We start from the raw sequence: 17,144 nt of genomic DNA, 5'->3' as shown, positions 1-17,144 counted from the left end.
AGTCGCCTCAGAACTACTATAACTACTTCCGGTAGTTATTACCAAAGTAAAATATGTTCAAGCTTCTTATACGCTCTCTAAGTCAGTTAAAATGTTAACACCGTCGATGGCAGCTGCGATGACAGGGGGGAAGTTAAGTACGCGGCGTGTTTCCCATTAAGGAAATACCAAAACCTTGTTTGAGGCAACATGTTCAAAGGAGAGAAAACACTTTTGAAGGCAAAACAGAACGATTTCCGGTGTTAGCTTGGACGACTTGACCTACATTGCACGCTCTCTAATGGAAATATCAACACGAGGGAGTTCGTGTAAGAAGTGGACTTAAAGTTGGTTCGGCGGTATTAAAATGGTTGGGAAGATAAAATATGTTCGGCAGAAGCTTCACCACGAGGCCGTAAAGGTCGATGGGCCGATCGGCTTCGCGCAGCACGGCTCACTGGTGTCTTCTACTGTACGGAAGGATCCTGGTGAACTACTCACAGCAAATCTAAGACTGGGGAGCAAGCCTCACAGACAGGTGTGTGTTTAAAACCATGGACATAACGAACAGTCCAAATCCGTCACTGCCACTTTCTTGGGACGGACGTGACAATATCAACCTTTACCTGACTGAAACTCTTCATATAAGCCATTCCTCTGCAGATGATCTGTTAGCTGTTTGACTCTTTCAAGGATGTTTGATATAAAGGAAGGTTGGAGATTGGCCTATAATTAGCTGAGACTGCTGGGTCTAGAGATGCTTTTTGAGTAAAGGTTTAACTACAGCCAGCTTGAAGGCCTGTGGTACATAGCTGATTATTAGAGATAGGTTGATCATATTTAAGATTGAAGCATTAATTAATGGCAGGACTTCTTTGAGCAGTTTTGTAGGAATGGGTCTAAAAGACACGTTGATGGTTTGGAGGAAGTAATTACTGAATTACTGAGTAACTAATTACCAGCTCGAGACCATTACACTTAGAGACAGACAGAATCACACATTAGGCTCCATTCTAGCACAAATGTGGTGGATAGAAGTCTTTGAGTTATAGATGCACTTTCAAACCCTTGCAGGCGCCTGCGTTGGCATCCTTCCCCTCCAGTGTTTTTGCTGGCACCAAGATCTCTCCTGAAGCTCTGGTACAGACACTCAAGTTTGATGAAGCTCCAGATGTGCCCACACCTGTCACGAAAGGTAAGAGACGTTTGTCCATGTCAGTGTGATGGCTTATTTGATTATTGTATTATGACCCACAGAGGTCAGTGAAGCAAATTAAGGTATCAACTGTAAAGACGGTATAAGTGTGGCTCAGGTCTAAAGCTGCACTGAAGCACACAAAGCTCTGTGTCCTTTGCTTCTGTGCCTGAGTCTTAACCTACATGTAAATAATTCAGAAAATGTATTCCTAATCGGGTAAACTGCTACAGTTAAATGAAAACGATTCATTATTTATTTATATCAGTGACATTTGTAAGGTGTCTGATAGGGCTGGGCGATATGGCCTAAAATTCATATTGCGATATAATTTGAAGCATGTGCGGTAACGATATATATCAGGATATACTCTTTTCTTCTGTATAACGTATTTTTCACACTATAAGGCACACTTTGGTAAGTCGCACTGCTTGATGGATGTCAGAGCATTACGGCTGCCGTAGTGAGGAGCTTCGCGAAGTAATCTGGGTCCAAAACTCCGTCTACTTCAGGTCCCAAAGTCAAACGAACACTGAGAGTTAAAAACTCTCTAAATTCTTTCATCTTTAATTAAATCATCAGCGTTGCTGCTTTACCAGGTCTAATAATTAAGTTTAACATCCATGAAAACAGAATTTATGACATTTAACGGAGTTAGAAGTTAACAGGAAGTTAGCTCGCTAGTTTCCACCTAAACATTTCATACCGTGTTCTGACAGAGATTTTTTTAACTAATTCAAACGTACAGCTCTGCTGCCACTTCCAACATAAATGAAGACAGAAAAATAAACAGCAGTGATGTTTGTAGCGTTACTGAAGTTTGGCTAGCTGGTATATAATGTTGTGCTACGTGATTGCTAGTGACACAGCTATGTTAGCATAACATTAGCACAGTGAAGCTGGAGGATGAACACCAACTTTTTCCACTCGATAAAAGTTAACGTGAGGGATTCTGGTGGTCAGGGACAAATGCAGTCGCATAGCAGGATGCTGTACACGGGCCAAACTTCAGTCAGGAGAACAACTGAGATCATTCATCCACAATACGAGGCTAGTTATTAATATACAGTAACAACATGGGAACAGAGCAGCTGCAGAGAATTCAACATTAATGAATCAATGTTACGGAAGTGGAGGAAGCGCAGTTTTTGGCTTCCCCCATATTTCAAAAGTGCTTCATCTCTTTGCCGTGACCGTCGGCCGCCATCATTTGCAGATGATAATGGTTTTAGCCGCTGCCATGCTTTGACCAAAACAGGCGCAGCTTGATGACATCATCAACATGCGCTATCGCGATAGAGCGGTATAGTCAAAATCTCTATCGTTGGCCAAATTTATATCGTTTCTATCGCCCACCCCTTGTGTCTGACTTATTAAAATGAGTGTTATTAAAATGCTGATGAGAGAAATATTTTGTGTTTGGGACCTAACAGAGCTGCTCGATATGGTTACTTAAGAAATGTACAAAATTTTAAAAAATGGTGTGACAGGAACAAACTATGCTTGAATCTCTGTAAACTGTTGATGTGATTTAGAAATAAAATGAAATTCAGTCAAGTTGTTGAGCTGACTGAGTGTCTCTCTTGCTCAGCTGTGAAGCCAGTTGCAGTTAATCTTAGGTTTATGTGCTCAGGCCCCGGAGTGTAAATGCTGGTTTTCACTCAGTGTTTTGATTTTATTTCAGCATTTGAGAACAACAGAGAAAAAGCAACAACAGGTAAGAAGACTTCAGAATCTCTGTAATTTGAGAATAGAGCAGTTTCAAGTTTGAACTGTACAGAGGCAGAAAAACAGCATAATTGTGTGTGTCTTTTAGGGCTGCCACGATTTGTCGACTAGTCACGATTATGTCGACTATTAAAATCGTCGACGACTAATTTAATAGTCGACGCATCGTTTGAAGCTTTGTAAGATCACAAAGGACGCAGGAATAAGTAGCAGGATTTAAGAGTGTAATAACGGACTGAAACAGAAGATGGCAGCACTGCATGTACAAGGATGCCAGCTGCCGTTAAACCCCGAAGAAGAAGAAGCTGTGTCCCAGAATTCATAGCGCAGTCAACAATGGCGGCAGCTAGTTAGTTTTAACTTTACTCTTATTATTCTTTCTGGGTCACAAAATAAACGTTTAACATATTTTCAGGCGAGAATGTAGCTGTGTAAACCTCAAATATCTGCTCAGTTTATCAAGACACCACATATTTTCAAAAGCGCTCCGACGTTTTCGGAGACGTCTGTTACCCACTAGCTCGATAGCTAGCCGGGGGCGAGGCTAACTAGAGCCGTGAGAACACCGGACTCCCGGCAAATCGTTTTCAAACCCACCGCTGTCTTTCGCTACTCAGGTTAAATATGATATATAAGTCACTTAGATAACTTAAAAATGTTATTGTTTGGCTTTCTTTAGTATTTTATTTGTTCCTGAGTAAATCGGTTTGGCTGAGATTAAAGTTTTTGCACAGCTAAAACTGTCAAGCAGACAGCTGATCATCAGAAGTGTGAGATGCTCCAGAATATACTCCGGTGTCCTGTTATATTTTAGATAGCAAGGAGTTTATTAAACTTCACCGAAACAATCTGCAAATTTCATTAAAATTTAATAAACTACCATCTTGTCTTTATTTTTAGTTAGCACAGACCTTAAACACTTAAAGCTGTAAGCTAATGATAGTTATATAAGACCAGATGCTGCTGGTGCAATAAGCTGTACGCTGTACGTCCAATGGATGATGATCTGATTAGTCGACTAATCGCAAAAATAATCGGTGACTAGTCGACTATCAAAATAATTGTTTGTGGCAGCCCTAGTGTCTTTAATGAGCCTGTTTTGGTTCTTCCGTGTATATGAAGGCCTCCATGAAACTGTTGAAATGCTCGTCACTACTTAGAGTCGTCTAAAGCAGCTGCAAAGCTGTGATGTGCTGAACCAGTCTTCTCTCTCCCTGCTGTGGTGTTGTTTTCTCATTTGCCTTCAGCTGTTCGATATCACTTACTCTGCAGTGTGTGCGGTGTGGTGGATGTACGACGGTTAGGTGGAGAACTCGTCTTCTGCCCACCTCAATCACAGAGATCCATTTCATCTGACAGTGGAAAAATGAGGCTCCCAGTGGGAACAGTGGTGGTAAAGCATGCCCCCTGCCTAACAAACACACTGGAAACCCCCACCTACTTGTGAAAGATTGGATTTCTCCACCTGTGCTCACAGTTGTAGCCAGTGGCAGATGCTTATCTTTGCCTGTTCTGTTGAAACACTTGTGTTGTTTGGTGCTGTGCTGGTAGATAAAGGCCTGCTAGGATGTCTGCACTGTTCACAGTGTGGAGATAACATGCCTGTCTGAACAACACTGGCTGACATACAGTGGGGTAAATAATTATTGGATGAGCAGCAGGTTTGCACACATCTCAGGGGGGATTTTGGCCCACTCCACTTGACAAACAACTCCATGCTTCAGCTCCCTCCACAGATGTCCTGGAGCATTGACGTTTGGAGACTGGGGAGCCTTTAATGGGCCTCTTCCTTAGCCTGTCTGTTGTTGCCTTGGTTGGTATTTTGTCTCTCCATTACATTTAAACATGATAAAAATGATAGACAGCTCATTCTTTGTAAGTGAGCAAACGTACAAGATGTTGAGTTAGGCATGTCTCCCCATCGCTAGCTTAAACAAGTCCTTGGCAGTTCCTGTTATATAAAATATATAAAAAAATTCCCCACTTGCCCCTGTGGGCGGTCAATCCTTCAAGCTCGGGTCCTCTACCAGAGGCCTGGGAGCTTGAGGGTCCTGCGCAGTATCTTAGCTGTTCCCAGGACTGCGCTCTTCTGGACAGAGATCTCCGATGTTGTTCCCGGGATCTGCTGGAGCCACTCGCCTAGCTTGGGAGTCACCGCACCTAGTGCTCCGATTACCACGGGGACCACCTTTACCTTCACCCTCCACATCCTCTCGAGCTCTTCTCTGAGCCCTTGGTATTTCTCCAGCTTCTCGCGTTCCTTCTTCCTGATATTGCTGTCATTCGGAACCGCTACATCGATCACTACGGCCGTCTTCTTCTGTTTGTCTACCACCACTATGTCCGGTTGGTTAGCCACCACCATTTTGTCCGTCTGTATCTGGAAGTCCCACAGGATCTTAGCTCGGTCATTCTCCACCACCCTTGGGGGCATCTCCCATTTTGACCTCGGGACTTCCAGGTTATACTCGGCACAGATGTTCCTGTACACTATGCCGGCCACTTGGTTATGGCGTTCCATGTATGCCTTGCCTGCTAGCATCTTGCACCCTGCTGTTATGTGCTGGATTGTCTCTGGGGCATCTTTACACAGCCTGCACCTGGGGTCTTGCCTGGTGTGATAGACCCCAGCCTCTATGGATCTTGTGCTCAGAGCTTGTTCTTGTGCTGCCATGATTAGTGCCTCTGTGCTGTCTTTCAGTCCAGCTTTGTCCAGCCACTGGTAGGATTTCTGGATATCAGCCACCTCCTCTATCTGCCGGTGGTACATACATGCAGGGGCCTGTCCTCCCATGATGGTTCCTCGTCTTTTTTAATTTGCTTCGTATTTCGCCGCATGTCTTCACAGAACAAATGTGGACTCACTCAGCCTTGATGTTAAACAAGAGGGAGTTGTTATGGAATTTAAAACACCAACATATAGTCAGTAGATTTTATTTAAAAGTGTTTATATTGACAGAATACTGCATCTCTAATGTAATTAACCCCAATATGAGCAGTAGTGCACCGTATACCAGAACACACTGACTGGGTAAAGCTGCCTGTGTGGGCGCTTCATGGGTCAGTGTTGACCTAGCTTTTACTTTAGTGCTGGGCACTGCTATGATTTTAAAAAAGGGACGTAGAGCAAAGAACAGCATGTTTGAAGCTGCTGCTAAAGCATGGATCAATAAGCTTCAATATATTTCTGATGCTGTTGCAGCTACAGGGACAGGACTGCTCAGAGCCTCTACAGCCTTTTGTCTTCACTCTTTCATTTCCAAAAGGAAAGAACTGTGTTTCTACGTTGGGTTAACCCTGCATGGGTTTTGGTCCTGACACATGCACGGAGTGTCAGCGCTGGTTTATGCAGCACGAAGCTTTGTTTTCTGTTCACGAAGGAAGGTTTGCAGCCATCTTTGATGAGTCACATAAAGCTGCCTCTCATAGGCCCCTCCCACTGTGCTGTTATATCGACTGATATTCCTGTTTGTGTGTGTTTGTGTTTCTACAGGCACAGAAATCAAGAAAATGCAGTCAAAGAAAGAAAAGATGAAGGAGAGGAGGGAGCGGTGGCTCAGCAGTGAGTTCACATGGACACAACAATGTAACCTGCTCTTATTTAGTCTGGCAGCTGTGGTTCAGTCGTACAGCTCCATTTCTTACCAAAAATCTCAGGCCAACACGTATTTTCATCTGAGTGAACAGTCCAAACACACTCTGGAGTCTGCCACGTTGGGACCTGTGTTCATTCTTATTAATGTAATATTTTTGTCAGTGTCACTTCACTATTACACTGTTTTAATTACTGAGTTAGGGTTAGTTTGCAGGGAGGCTGAGGTGAAGGTACTGGTGTCTGATCGCTCTGTGCTCGAGCCCCACTGTGGTCCACAAACTCTTCAAAAACATCAGAAACAACAATGGCAGGTTTCGATCTGCCGTCCAGAGGGACCTGTGTACGGTCCAGGTGTCGCATCAGTGCTGCTAGAACTGAATTCAAAGCTCGTGAAAAAACAGTCGGACGCGTCGTTCTGTGGAGAAGGTGAACCCGTCACACTCCACTCACCGTGGACACGCGTGTTTGGAAACTGTGTGTTTGTGTGATCTTAGTTGTTTTCATGTAACACAGATTATTAAAGGTTTTAAAAACGACATCTTCTTCCAATTAGGAATCTTCTCTCCGTGATCATTTCAGCTAATTGGGATTAGCCTGTAACAGTAGCCCTGTGATGAGCCAATCAATTCGTCAGTAACACAACACGTCTCCTCTTCAGGCGTATAATTAGTTACTAATGGCTTCATGTCTCAGCCCTGCTGAAACCCTAAACCAGCTCCACAGTGGATCGTCCCAGTGTTACAGTCTGGGCTCCACTGGCCAAGGACATCCAGCTTTCACTTTAAATGTACAGCTTGAATGGACACGTTAGGGAAAGAAGATTCATTTCCAGGAATTGCTAAACTTAAAGTAATTCTGATGCTTGGGGAGTAAGAAGTATGGTAAATGGTCTGTATTTATGTAGCGCTTTACTCGTCCCTAAGGACCCCAAAGCGCTTTACATATCCAGTCATCCACACATTCACACACTGGTGATGGCAGCTACATTGTAGCCACAGCCACCCTGGGGCGCACTGACAGAGGCGAGGCTGCCGGACACTGGCGCCACCGGGCCCTCTGACCACCACCAGTAGGCAACGGGTGAAGTGTCTTGCCCAAGGACACAACGACCGAGACTGTCCAAGCCGGGGCTCGAACCGGCAACCTTCCGATTACAAGGCGAACTCCCAACTCTTGAGCCACGATCGCCCCTGTAATATGCAGTACATACTTTAATGGTTTGTTTCCACATCACTGGGGCTCAGCTGTTTGACAGGAGAATGAATCCTGGTACTTGGTCGTCAGCTGTGGAGAGTTTAGTTGGCATGAAGGTTCCTTTGGGATCAATACTTCTTATTGTTTTGGTAGACACGCCGCTCATTTTCACTGTGATGCCAGAAAATAGTTTGAAAAGAATTAAGTGACAGTAAAATGGATAAAACCCTCCTGTTAAAGTACCACAGAGGCTTTCTTCATGTGCAACGGTCTGCATGTGTGATGTCACAGAGCTGCCATCACAGAGCGGCTGAGAACGCCGTCGCTCACAGGTTCGGCTTGTTGTTGTCAGCCGTCCCTCGTCTTTATTCTGTAGTCTGCAAACACTGTCTGCGTGTGTTACTCAATGTAACATCTCAGTTTAAATCAACTTTGACATGTTTAAGTTCACATGTGAGAGATAACGGTGTCATTGCACAGTCCTACGTGGTACAATAGCACAATGACACTGATAACTGTCCCACGACGGCACATCACAGTAACTTCAGTAATAAAATGAAGAAGAATAAGTGTATGTTATATAGAAACCTCACATCTTGTACTGACATTTCCTGTTACTATATGTCTCACTGTAATAATTTCGCTGCTGTTTCTCAGAGATCAGCTCCATTAAGCAGGCGAAAGAGCTCCAAGCAGCCGAGGTCCGGAGACAGGCCACTCCTGTAGTGGGAGACATGAGGCCGCTGGCTGACGCCTTACCGGATCTCTCTCAGCTCATCTCCCCAGCTTCCACAGCCCCCGTCGCTTGCCGCAAAAGCAGGAAAATCAAAGTGTAAGTGCCAAGGTGACCGCTGAGCAAGCCAGGCATCAAGTGTCAACATGACAGTTGTTGATTATCAAGTGCAGCGTCCCAAAGTGATCCCGTTTCTTTTGTCCTTGAAGACAGCAAATCAGGACTAATGGCATGTTTGTGGCTGATGAGGCTTCATCTACTGGCTGCTCTCACTTGTGTTCGCTGTCCGTTTCTTAATGACCAAATATTTTAGTAGAAATGAGCAGAGGTTGGAAAAATGAGCTTACTTTGGGCTGATCAGGCCAAAATAAGACGTTTTATTTCAATAATAAAGAGATTTTCTAAGCTTAACTGTTTTCCGCAGGCGTGTCCATCAGTGCCTGCTATACTGACACAAAATGAATTATGGACCATCGCACGAGCACCACTGTTTTACTGCTGACACAGGCCTGCACTTACATCTTTTGCTGGACTCGGATGAGTCGTCAGTCCAGTCAGTTTTTTCCATTGTCACCATGGTTCACCACAGTCCTCAGAAACTTTGTCATCTTTGTACACTGATGTGCTGGTTTTCACATCTTTAGTCTCAATCACTTTCTTTGTATTTTAGAGAATTTGTACTTCACTTTGTTCTGTCGTGTTCATGATGAGTGACAAAAAAAACAAACCTTGAACTGTAAATTTGTTATTCAAGCAGCAGTAATCAGGCCTGGGTTCATCTAGGTCAAAGTTCAACTTTAACACTATTCAGTAATAACAACAACAATGATAAGAAGAAGAATATCAAAAGCAAACACTAAGTGATGCTTTCATTTGGATCAGTGTCAGATATCTCCTAAGTACAGTCAGCTGACTCATGACCACAGGTCTGTCTGAGAGAGGGAACCTTTAGTAATTAAATGAGCTTCAATGTCTGTCCTCGTCTGTCCCCATATGTGCCTGTCCTGTCCCCATATGTGCCTGTCCTGTCCCCGACTGTCCCTGTCTGTCCCCCGCTGTCCCTGTCCTGTCTCTGTCTGTTTCCATCTGTCCCTGTCCTGTCTCTGTCTGTCCCTGTCCTGTCTCTGACTGTCCCTGTCCTGTCCCCCGCTGTCCCTGTCCTGTCTCTGTCTGTCCCCATCTGTCCCTGTCCTGTCTCTGTCTGTTTCCATCTGTCCCTGTCCTGTCTCTGTCTGTTTCCATCTGTCCCCGTCCGTCCCTGTCCTGTCCCCGTCCGTCCCTGTCCTGTCCCCGACTGTCCCTGTCCTGTCCCCGACTGTCCCTGTCCTGTCCCCCGCTGTCCCTGTCTGTCCCCCGCTGTCCCTGTCCTGTCTCTGTCTGTTTCCATCTGTCCCTGTCCTGTCTCTGTCTGTCCCTGTCCTGTCTCTGACTGTCCCTGTCCTGTCCCCCGCTGTCCCTGTCCTGTCTCTGTCTGTCCCCATCTGTCCCTGTCCTGTCTCTGTCTGTTTCCATCTGTCCCTGTCCTGTCTCTGTCTGTCCCCATCTGTCCCCGTCCGTCCCTGTCCTGTCCCCGACTGTCCCTGTCCTGTCCCCGACTGTCCCTGTCCTGTCCCCCGCTGTCCCTGTCCTGTCTCTGTCTGTTTCCATCTGTCCCCGTCCGTCCCTGTCCTGTCCCCGACTGTCCCTGTCCTGTCCCCGTCCGTCCCTGTCCTGTCCCCGACTGTCCCTGTCTGTCCCTGTCTGTCCCCGACTGTCCCTGTCTGTCCCCCGCTGTCCCTGTCCTGTCTCTGTCTGTTTCCATCTGTCCCTGTCCTGTCTCTGTCTGTCCCCATCTGTCCCCGTCCGTCCCTGTCTGTGCCCATCAGCTCCATTTCTTTTTCCTGGCCTACGTCAGATGTCTTGCAGAGTTTGGGTGGAGCTACCTGAAGGAGCAGCTTCTCCCACAGACTGTGATAAAAACATCTTTAGTTTGATTTACACTCTGTGGTCATGTGACCACCACATACTGATGTCAAAGCAACATTAACGTAGTGACTGCCTGATAAATAAACCCCGCAGCGTTTCCCTGCTGTGTGGAAGACCAGTAGGAGACACCATTAGAAGAAACTGTCCACTGTTCTTGATGTGTTAAAGTGTCCCCATGTCTCTGTCCGATGTCCTCCCTTTAGCCCGGTGAAGAGACCAGAGCCCACAGATTTCAGTCAGATGAAACGCTCACAGAAACGCAGACTGCTGTAAGAGTTTTCTTTCTTTCTTACAGTGATTGAGAGCCAGACTACACTCCTGTGTGGAAATCCTCTGCCACTCTTCTTTATTGTTTTTACAGGGAGACTGAGACCAGCAGGTTCAGCAAAGCAGTAAGGACGCTCTCAGGTAAAACCAACCCTCTGGCTGATATCGGTGAGCTGCTGAGGAAGAAGATGAGACAGGAGGAAGAGCAAAGCTGCGTTTAGCAAGATCCCAAAGCTGGACTGTGGGAGGCTGAAGAGTATCCACACACGAACATTTCTAACTGTCAGCGAACAGCAACAACCCTGATACCTGTGAGTGACACAGCAGGGTTTCTCTGAAATAATAAATCACAACATTCAGACCCAACATGTTCTGTTTCATTTCTCCTACAAGGTCACAAACTTTAATCACTGTGTTCATTAAAAATAATAATAACATCCCAGGATGTGTACTTTCAGCTGCTTGCCTGTGAATAAGGCCTGACAGTAGTGTTCAGACTGTCACCACATGCACATACCTCTAACATACAGAAATGTGGATGCTTCTGATAATTCCCCTTTCTCTCAGCCTGGTGTGTTCCCAGGAATGTGGCACATGTCTCCGTGCTGACTCTCCGCTGTAGATGCAAATGAAATAACAGTGTGAAACCCAAGTCTGACTTACAGGAAATGCAGAAATCAGAAGAGAGAAGACATAAGTAATGTCAAGGCAACGTGCTAGCTTTGATGTGTGATTTTAGCTTCTGCTCTTTTTTAGACTCTTCTTCATTAATTCTTAATAAATGAAATGAACGAATGAAGGTCTGGATTTGACTCCCAAGTATTTAATTTGCAATTAAAGACATTTATGTGAAGCCACAACATACGATCAAGGCTCTGAATGCACCGAAGGACAAACCAAACATTACAGGAGTGAATGACAGAAAGAAGAAGAGCACAGTGAACAGGAAACGGCCTGGGCAGTGATGCCAGGATTCTGTCTGTGGTTCAAAATGCAAACAAACTCCTACATGTCATTCTGTACACGGCTGTACTACAAACTGGGGTTAATGGTAAGTCAGAGCTTTGCTTTCTGCTTTTATTTAAACAGCTAAATCACATTAGTCGTTTATGCTTAACACTAAACCGGGTCTTAAACGGGTTATATTTAGAGTTTCAATCCAAAAGCACCACCTCATAATTCAATTACATTTACAGCATATGTTCAATGTGCTGCAGAACCTGTGCTGGGGATAAGCGTAGGGATCATGTTGAGAGCCATCTGACCTCATGTGACCCATATGAAGGCTCTCACAGTATGGATCAGTTAGAGAGACAATGCTACTGTATGAAAGACATCCAGTTAATAAATGTATTCCTTTGTTTCCAGAGTCATCGACTCGCACCCCACCCCCCACCCGAAGCCCTTTTATAATTAGAGGCAAGAAAAACCTAATCAATACAAAGTCCGGTGCTGCCATTAGAACTCATTAATAATGGATCTATGGGACGAGCGCAGTGTTGAATTAAAGTAACCAGAGCTCATTGTTAGCAGCCTCCAAATGAAGTGAATATATGAAGCACGGCGCTTCCCAGGCTTGTATCTGTGAATCCACTGTTCTCAGATCTCACAGCCTTAAACTGCAAGCACAAATATTTCATGACCAACAGACACAAACGCAGCTATGAAAGAACACAATCGCAATTCAAGTGTGGCAGTGAATGAACTGTGACAACAACAACAATAATAGTGCCTGAAAGGCTACAGATGCTGGGTTCACTAGGACAAAGCAAAGTGATCCAATGCGTTAGGAGAATTTAGTGGAGGCTGGGTCTGTAGCCCATGTGCTAATGACTTATTTTAAAGTTACAGTCAGATTCAGGCACCAAACCTAGTTCAGTTTAGGAAAAGATTTAAGTTTCAGTATAAATACTTTCAGAATATGAAATATCCAGGTGTTCTTACTTCAAGGTTAGAACTCCTGAAGGTACGTTTCTCTCACTACTGCAGTATAACTCTCTACATCAGGGGTGGGGAGCTCCAGGCCTCGAGGGCCTGATTCATTCCTTGCCAGGCCTCTGGAGAACTTCAAGACGTGTTGAGGAGGTCATTTAGCCATTTGAACCAGCTGTGCTGGATCGAGGACACATCTAAACCCTGCAGGACACCGGCCCTCGAGGCCTGGAGTTGAACACTGCTGCTGACACAGCAGAGCTTCTTTCTAAGCCTGTATCAGTGCTGCTGGCCTCTCTTTAACTGTCCCTCGCTCTGATCTTAAAACCAGATGTGCTTTTGAGGTTGTTGCACCCAAACTGTGAGACTGCCTCTCTCTGTTTGTTTCAAGCGATGTGTGTGAATGAGGCACGTTGTATAAAGCGCTGTGTGATTTTACCCTTAATCTTTTCTCTTCATGCATACATGCGTGTGTGTGTGTACAGGGAGTGCAGAATTATTAGGCAAATGAGTATTTTGTCCACATCATCCTCCACATGCATGTTGTCTTACTCCAAGCTGTATAGGCTCGAAAGCCTACTACCAATTAAGCATATTAGGTGATGTGCATCTCTGTAATGAGAAGGGGTGTGGTCTAATGACATCAACACCCTATATCAGGTGTGCATAATTATTAGGCGCAAAATAACTGCCCATGAACTGAGAAAAGTCAAGCATGCAGCTGCCAAGATGCCACTCGCCACCAGTTTGGCCATATTTCAGAGCTGCAACATCACTGGAGTGCCCAAAAGCACAAGGTGTGCAATACTCAGAGACATGGCCAAGGTAAGAAAGGCTGAAAGACGACCACCACTGAACAAGACACACAAGCTGAAACGTCAAGACTGGGCCAAGAAATATCTCAAGACTGGTTTTTCTAAGGTTTTATGGACTGATGAAATGAGAGTGAGTCTTGATGGGCCAGATGGATGGGCCCGTGGCTGGATTGGTAAAGGGCAGAGAGCTCCAGTCCCACTCAGACGCCAGCAAGGTGGAGGTGGAGTACTGGTTTGGGCTGGTATCATCAAAGATGAGCTTGTGGGGCCTTTTCGGGTTGAGGATGGAGTCGAGCTCAACTCCCAGTCCTACTGCCAGTTTCTGGAAGACACCTTCTTCAAGCAGTGGTACAGGAAGAAGTCTGCATCCTTCAAGAAAAACATGATTTTCATGCAGGACAATGCTCCATCACACGCGTCCAAGTACTCCACAGCGTGGCTGGCAAGAAAGGGTATAAAAGAAGAAAAACTAATGACATGGCCTCCTTGTTCACCTGATCTGAACCCCATTGAGAACCTGTGGTCCATCATCAAATGTGAGATTTACAAGGAGGGAAAACAGTACACCTCTCTGAACAGTGTCTGGGAGGCTGTGGTTGCTGCTGCACGCAATGTTGATGGTGAACAGATCAAAACACTGACAGAATCCATGGATGGCAGGCTTTTGAGTGTCCTTGCAAAGAAAGGTGGCTATATTGGTCGCTGATTTGTTTTTGAATGTCAGAAATGTATATTTGTGAATGTGGAGATGTTATATTGGTTTCACTGGTAAAAATCAATAATTGAAATGGGTATATATTTGTTTTTTGTTAAGTTGCCTAATAATTATGCACAGTAATAGTCACCTGCACACACAGATGTCCCCATAAAATAGCTCAAACTAAAAACAAACTAAAAACTACTTCCAAAAACATTCAGCTTTGATATTAATGAGTTTTTTGGGTTCATTGAGAACATGGTTGTTGTTCAATAATAAAATTATTCCTCAAAAATACAACTTGCCTAATAATTCTGCACTCCCTGTGTGTGTGTGTGTGTGTGTGTGTGTGTGTGTGTGTGTGTGTGTGTGTAACCAACATAACCAGATCAGGTTAGAAGTCTGTGTTCACATAAATAAAGTGTTGATGAATCCAGACATAAATATATTTCATTAGCTTAACTCACTTATGTAAAGACAACTTTAGTTAAACCAGTGAAACTTTGCAGCTCACACTTACCTGACTGACACTAGTGAGGCAGTCGCTGGGTTTTATTTTACTAAACCCGTTTTAAGTGGTATAACCGTAGAATATTTAAGTTGACTTACTACACCAGGATATGCCCACAGCTTCCACACAGTGTAGTTAAGTAAACTGAAATGACAGCACTTTAGTGGAACAAACGTTTGTTTACTCTGCTGAGTATCAGTGAACATGTTCTTTCTTCCTCACCGAGCTTAATGTTTAACAGTTTTAACTAAAACTGTTAAACTGTTAAAAATAGAAACACTTTTCCTATAATAAGCAGGAAAAGTGTTTCTATTTCACTCTCACATGAATGCGGTCATAGCTGCCATTTTCTATGCTGCTTTAAATTTGTTACTGTTGTCAAACCAACAACAAATGGACTCGTAGCAGAAAGGAAGTGGAGAGAAACAGAAAATGCATAGAGTAAATATATTTACTTTGAATCTGTTGTCTGTTAATGTGAAAAAGCTAATCACCAGCTTTACCCTTCAGCTCGAACAACCACCAGCTGTCATTAATATTCTAAGATAAACTCCCAGAACCAGAGGAAACACTGGAGTCAGTTTATGAGATTGTAAAAAACTGAATATACTTTCTCTGCCTCTAAATATGATCAAAACATGCAATCAACAAAAACCTTCTGGACTTGTTGGACCTGCACAAACCCAGAGAAACTTTCAAACAATATTTCAAAGGGTTACACAGTGCTGTGCCACAGGAAATACTTCAGTCAATTCATTTCCTCACTTGCTCCACTCTCCGTTTTATTTCTTTCCTCTTCCCTGACCGACATAAAAGGAAAACCTCACGTGAACAAGTGGAAAGTCTGTTAAAACACATCCAGACATCGTTTCAAAGCGCATTAGTAGCTCAGTGTGTGGATCCATTCAGTTTGTTTTTTACCACCTGAGCTTTCGTCGAGAGACCGTTTCCGTCACAGTTCTTTGTAAAACCTCAGATGTGTACTTCAGCTTTGTGGGGAGGCTCCAGTCCAGTAAGTAAACGAGGCCAAACAAAACAGCGACTGCATCTGCAGTGTTACCAAGGTCACGAAGCATTTCAGCATCTTCAGTGATTACTCCGACATCTTCAAGGTCACCGGTGGGTTCTGCTCCTTCCTTCCTAATGGTAAGATTCCCAGGATCTGCCGCATTGCCTCCTGGTTCTCCTCAGCATCCTCAAAAACAAAAGAAATAAACCTTCAGCCAGAACACAAACCACAGTAAATATCTGGTGTAGCTTTCCAGCTGTGCTAACATCCACTTTTGGCCTGTTGGTATCTGTTCCCAGCCATGGATAAGACAAAGGCTGCACTGGAAAACTCAACAGCACATCCGCTAAAACATTTGTTAAACGTTAGTCTATAAATTCTTAATGTTGGTGAGAAGAGATCTTTACTGCATGCAGTTGTCCTGAGGGAAGAACAGATATTCTGTATTTCTGTGCATGCACCCCAACAGGGTTTATTCTGTGGGCCATCTGTTCTGATCCCAGGAAGAAATGAAAATAAAAATACTTTATTAATATCAATGAGGAAAAGAATGAATAATTAATAATCAATTAAATTAAAAATGTAAACATCATCACAACATTCAAAAAAGCTAAATCTGTGGAAAGCAGAGGTCACTAAACTTACCATGTACGCCTTTATGAGGGTTTCTGGGTCTTCATTGAGATAAACAATTACACAAGCTCTTTTAACTTCGTTGGCATCATCCTGCAGCGTGTAAGATTATTGTGCAGTAAATAACACAAGAAAAAAATAAAAAGAAATAAAAAGAAGAAACACAAACACCAAAACTGACATTTTTTATAGTTTCTGTAGCTGAAACAGTTCACATCTTAATTTCATGGAGTTTTTAGGGAGAAAGACAGGAACAAACGCCAAACAAGCATGCATTATTCAGAATAATAAAAATGAAATGAGTAACAGTTGCATTCACACAATAATTACAGAGTGAATAAAAATATGTCAGTGAACTGAAGTTTGTTAAAAACAAACACACCTCGTCTGCCATGATGTTCTTAATGTTTTGTCCAGCAGCTCCTCCTTTCATTAGCTGCGCGGAGAGGCGGTGTAGCCGCTGCATGAAGCTGGGTGTCAGGGGTGATGCTGCAAACATTTAATCGTTACCATATATGGCGCCGCTGCTGTCCAATGAGAAGCGCAGCCCTGAAGCATCCAGAGGAGTTTTGAACCTTCACGCTCTGCAGGCGCCGTCACACCGAGGAGGCTTCAGCGCCGTCACGCAGCTCGCTGTGAGTAGCTCTCATTAGTTCATTGGTTGGTTTTCCAGCCTCCTGTCAGTGTTGTCAGAGCGCGCGGTCAGTAAACAGGACAAGAGCTTTAGCAAGAAAGCATCAGGTTAGTCATGTTGCTTAAAATGTGTCTTTTATTCTCAACTTTAGGAACCCGTTTTCTTTAATTACTGTCTTTTTTTTTAATCCTTTTACTTTGGCGCGAGTGCTTGGAAGTGCGCAGACGCACGCGGTGCACTAAGCTGGGGCGGACAGC

At 44.2% G+C, this 17,144-nt stretch overlaps 1 protein-coding gene and 1 long non-coding RNA gene across 3 annotated transcripts; one reads left to right on the top strand and one right to left on the bottom strand.

The window, feature by feature from the left end:
• On the top strand, positions 1-11,407 carry slx9 (SLX9 ribosome biogenesis factor). 2 transcript variants are annotated; one of them, XM_086283477.1, is made up of 7 exons: positions 6-517; positions 1,054-1,174; positions 2,859-2,891; positions 6,396-6,464; positions 8,349-8,523; positions 10,593-10,658; positions 10,751-11,398. In XM_086283477.1, the coding sequence occupies exons 1-7, from the start codon at positions 347-349 to the stop codon at positions 10,875-10,877; spliced, it is 762 nt and encodes a 253-aa protein (XP_086139603.1). In that variant the 5' UTR covers positions 6-346; the 3' UTR covers positions 10,878-11,398. The 2 variants fall into 2 exon arrangements, with proteins under 2 accessions (XP_086139604.1, XP_086139603.1); XM_086283478.1 differs by lacking the exon at positions 10,593-10,658 and having other exon boundaries at positions 1-517; positions 10,751-11,407.
• A 3,890-nt stretch (positions 11,408-15,297) lies between these two features.
• On the bottom strand, positions 15,298-16,936 carry LOC147303046 (uncharacterized). Its single transcript, XR_015127092.1, has 3 exons — positions 16,636-16,936; positions 16,266-16,346; positions 15,298-15,806 (listed from the first exon to the last, which is right to left on the bottom strand). It is a non-coding gene; the product is annotated as an uncharacterized LOC147303046 (long non-coding RNA).
• Positions 16,937-17,144: the final 208 nt, after the last annotated feature.

Source organism: Aulonocara sp. 'chitande type north' Nkhata Bay, linkage group LG23 (genome assembly GCF_057382095.1).
Source record: "Aulonocara sp. 'chitande type north' Nkhata Bay isolate Kocher_YH1m ecotype deep benthic linkage group LG23, A_spYH_male_GT1.1, whole genome shotgun sequence".
Classification (NCBI taxonomy): Eukaryota; Metazoa; Chordata; class Actinopteri; order Cichliformes; family Cichlidae; genus Aulonocara; species Aulonocara sp. 'chitande type north' Nkhata Bay.
The sequence above is the reverse complement of the archived record's forward strand: the minus strand, read 5'-3'. Positions and strand labels throughout refer to the sequence as shown.

Excerpts from the sequence above, each read along its gene's own strand:
- slx9 (XM_086283477.1), top strand. The coding sequence starts at position 347 with ATGGTTGGGAAGATAAAATATGTTCGGCAGAAGCTTCACCACGAGGCC. Across the intron at positions 6,465-8,348 it reads GAGGGAGCGGTGGCTCAGCA|AGATCAGCTCCATTAAGCAG; the intron begins GTGAGTTCACAT and ends GCTGTTTCTCAG. Across the intron at positions 8,524-10,592 it reads AAAAGCAGGAAAATCAAAGT|CCCGGTGAAGAGACCAGAGC; the intron begins GTAAGTGCCAAG and ends TCCTCCCTTTAG.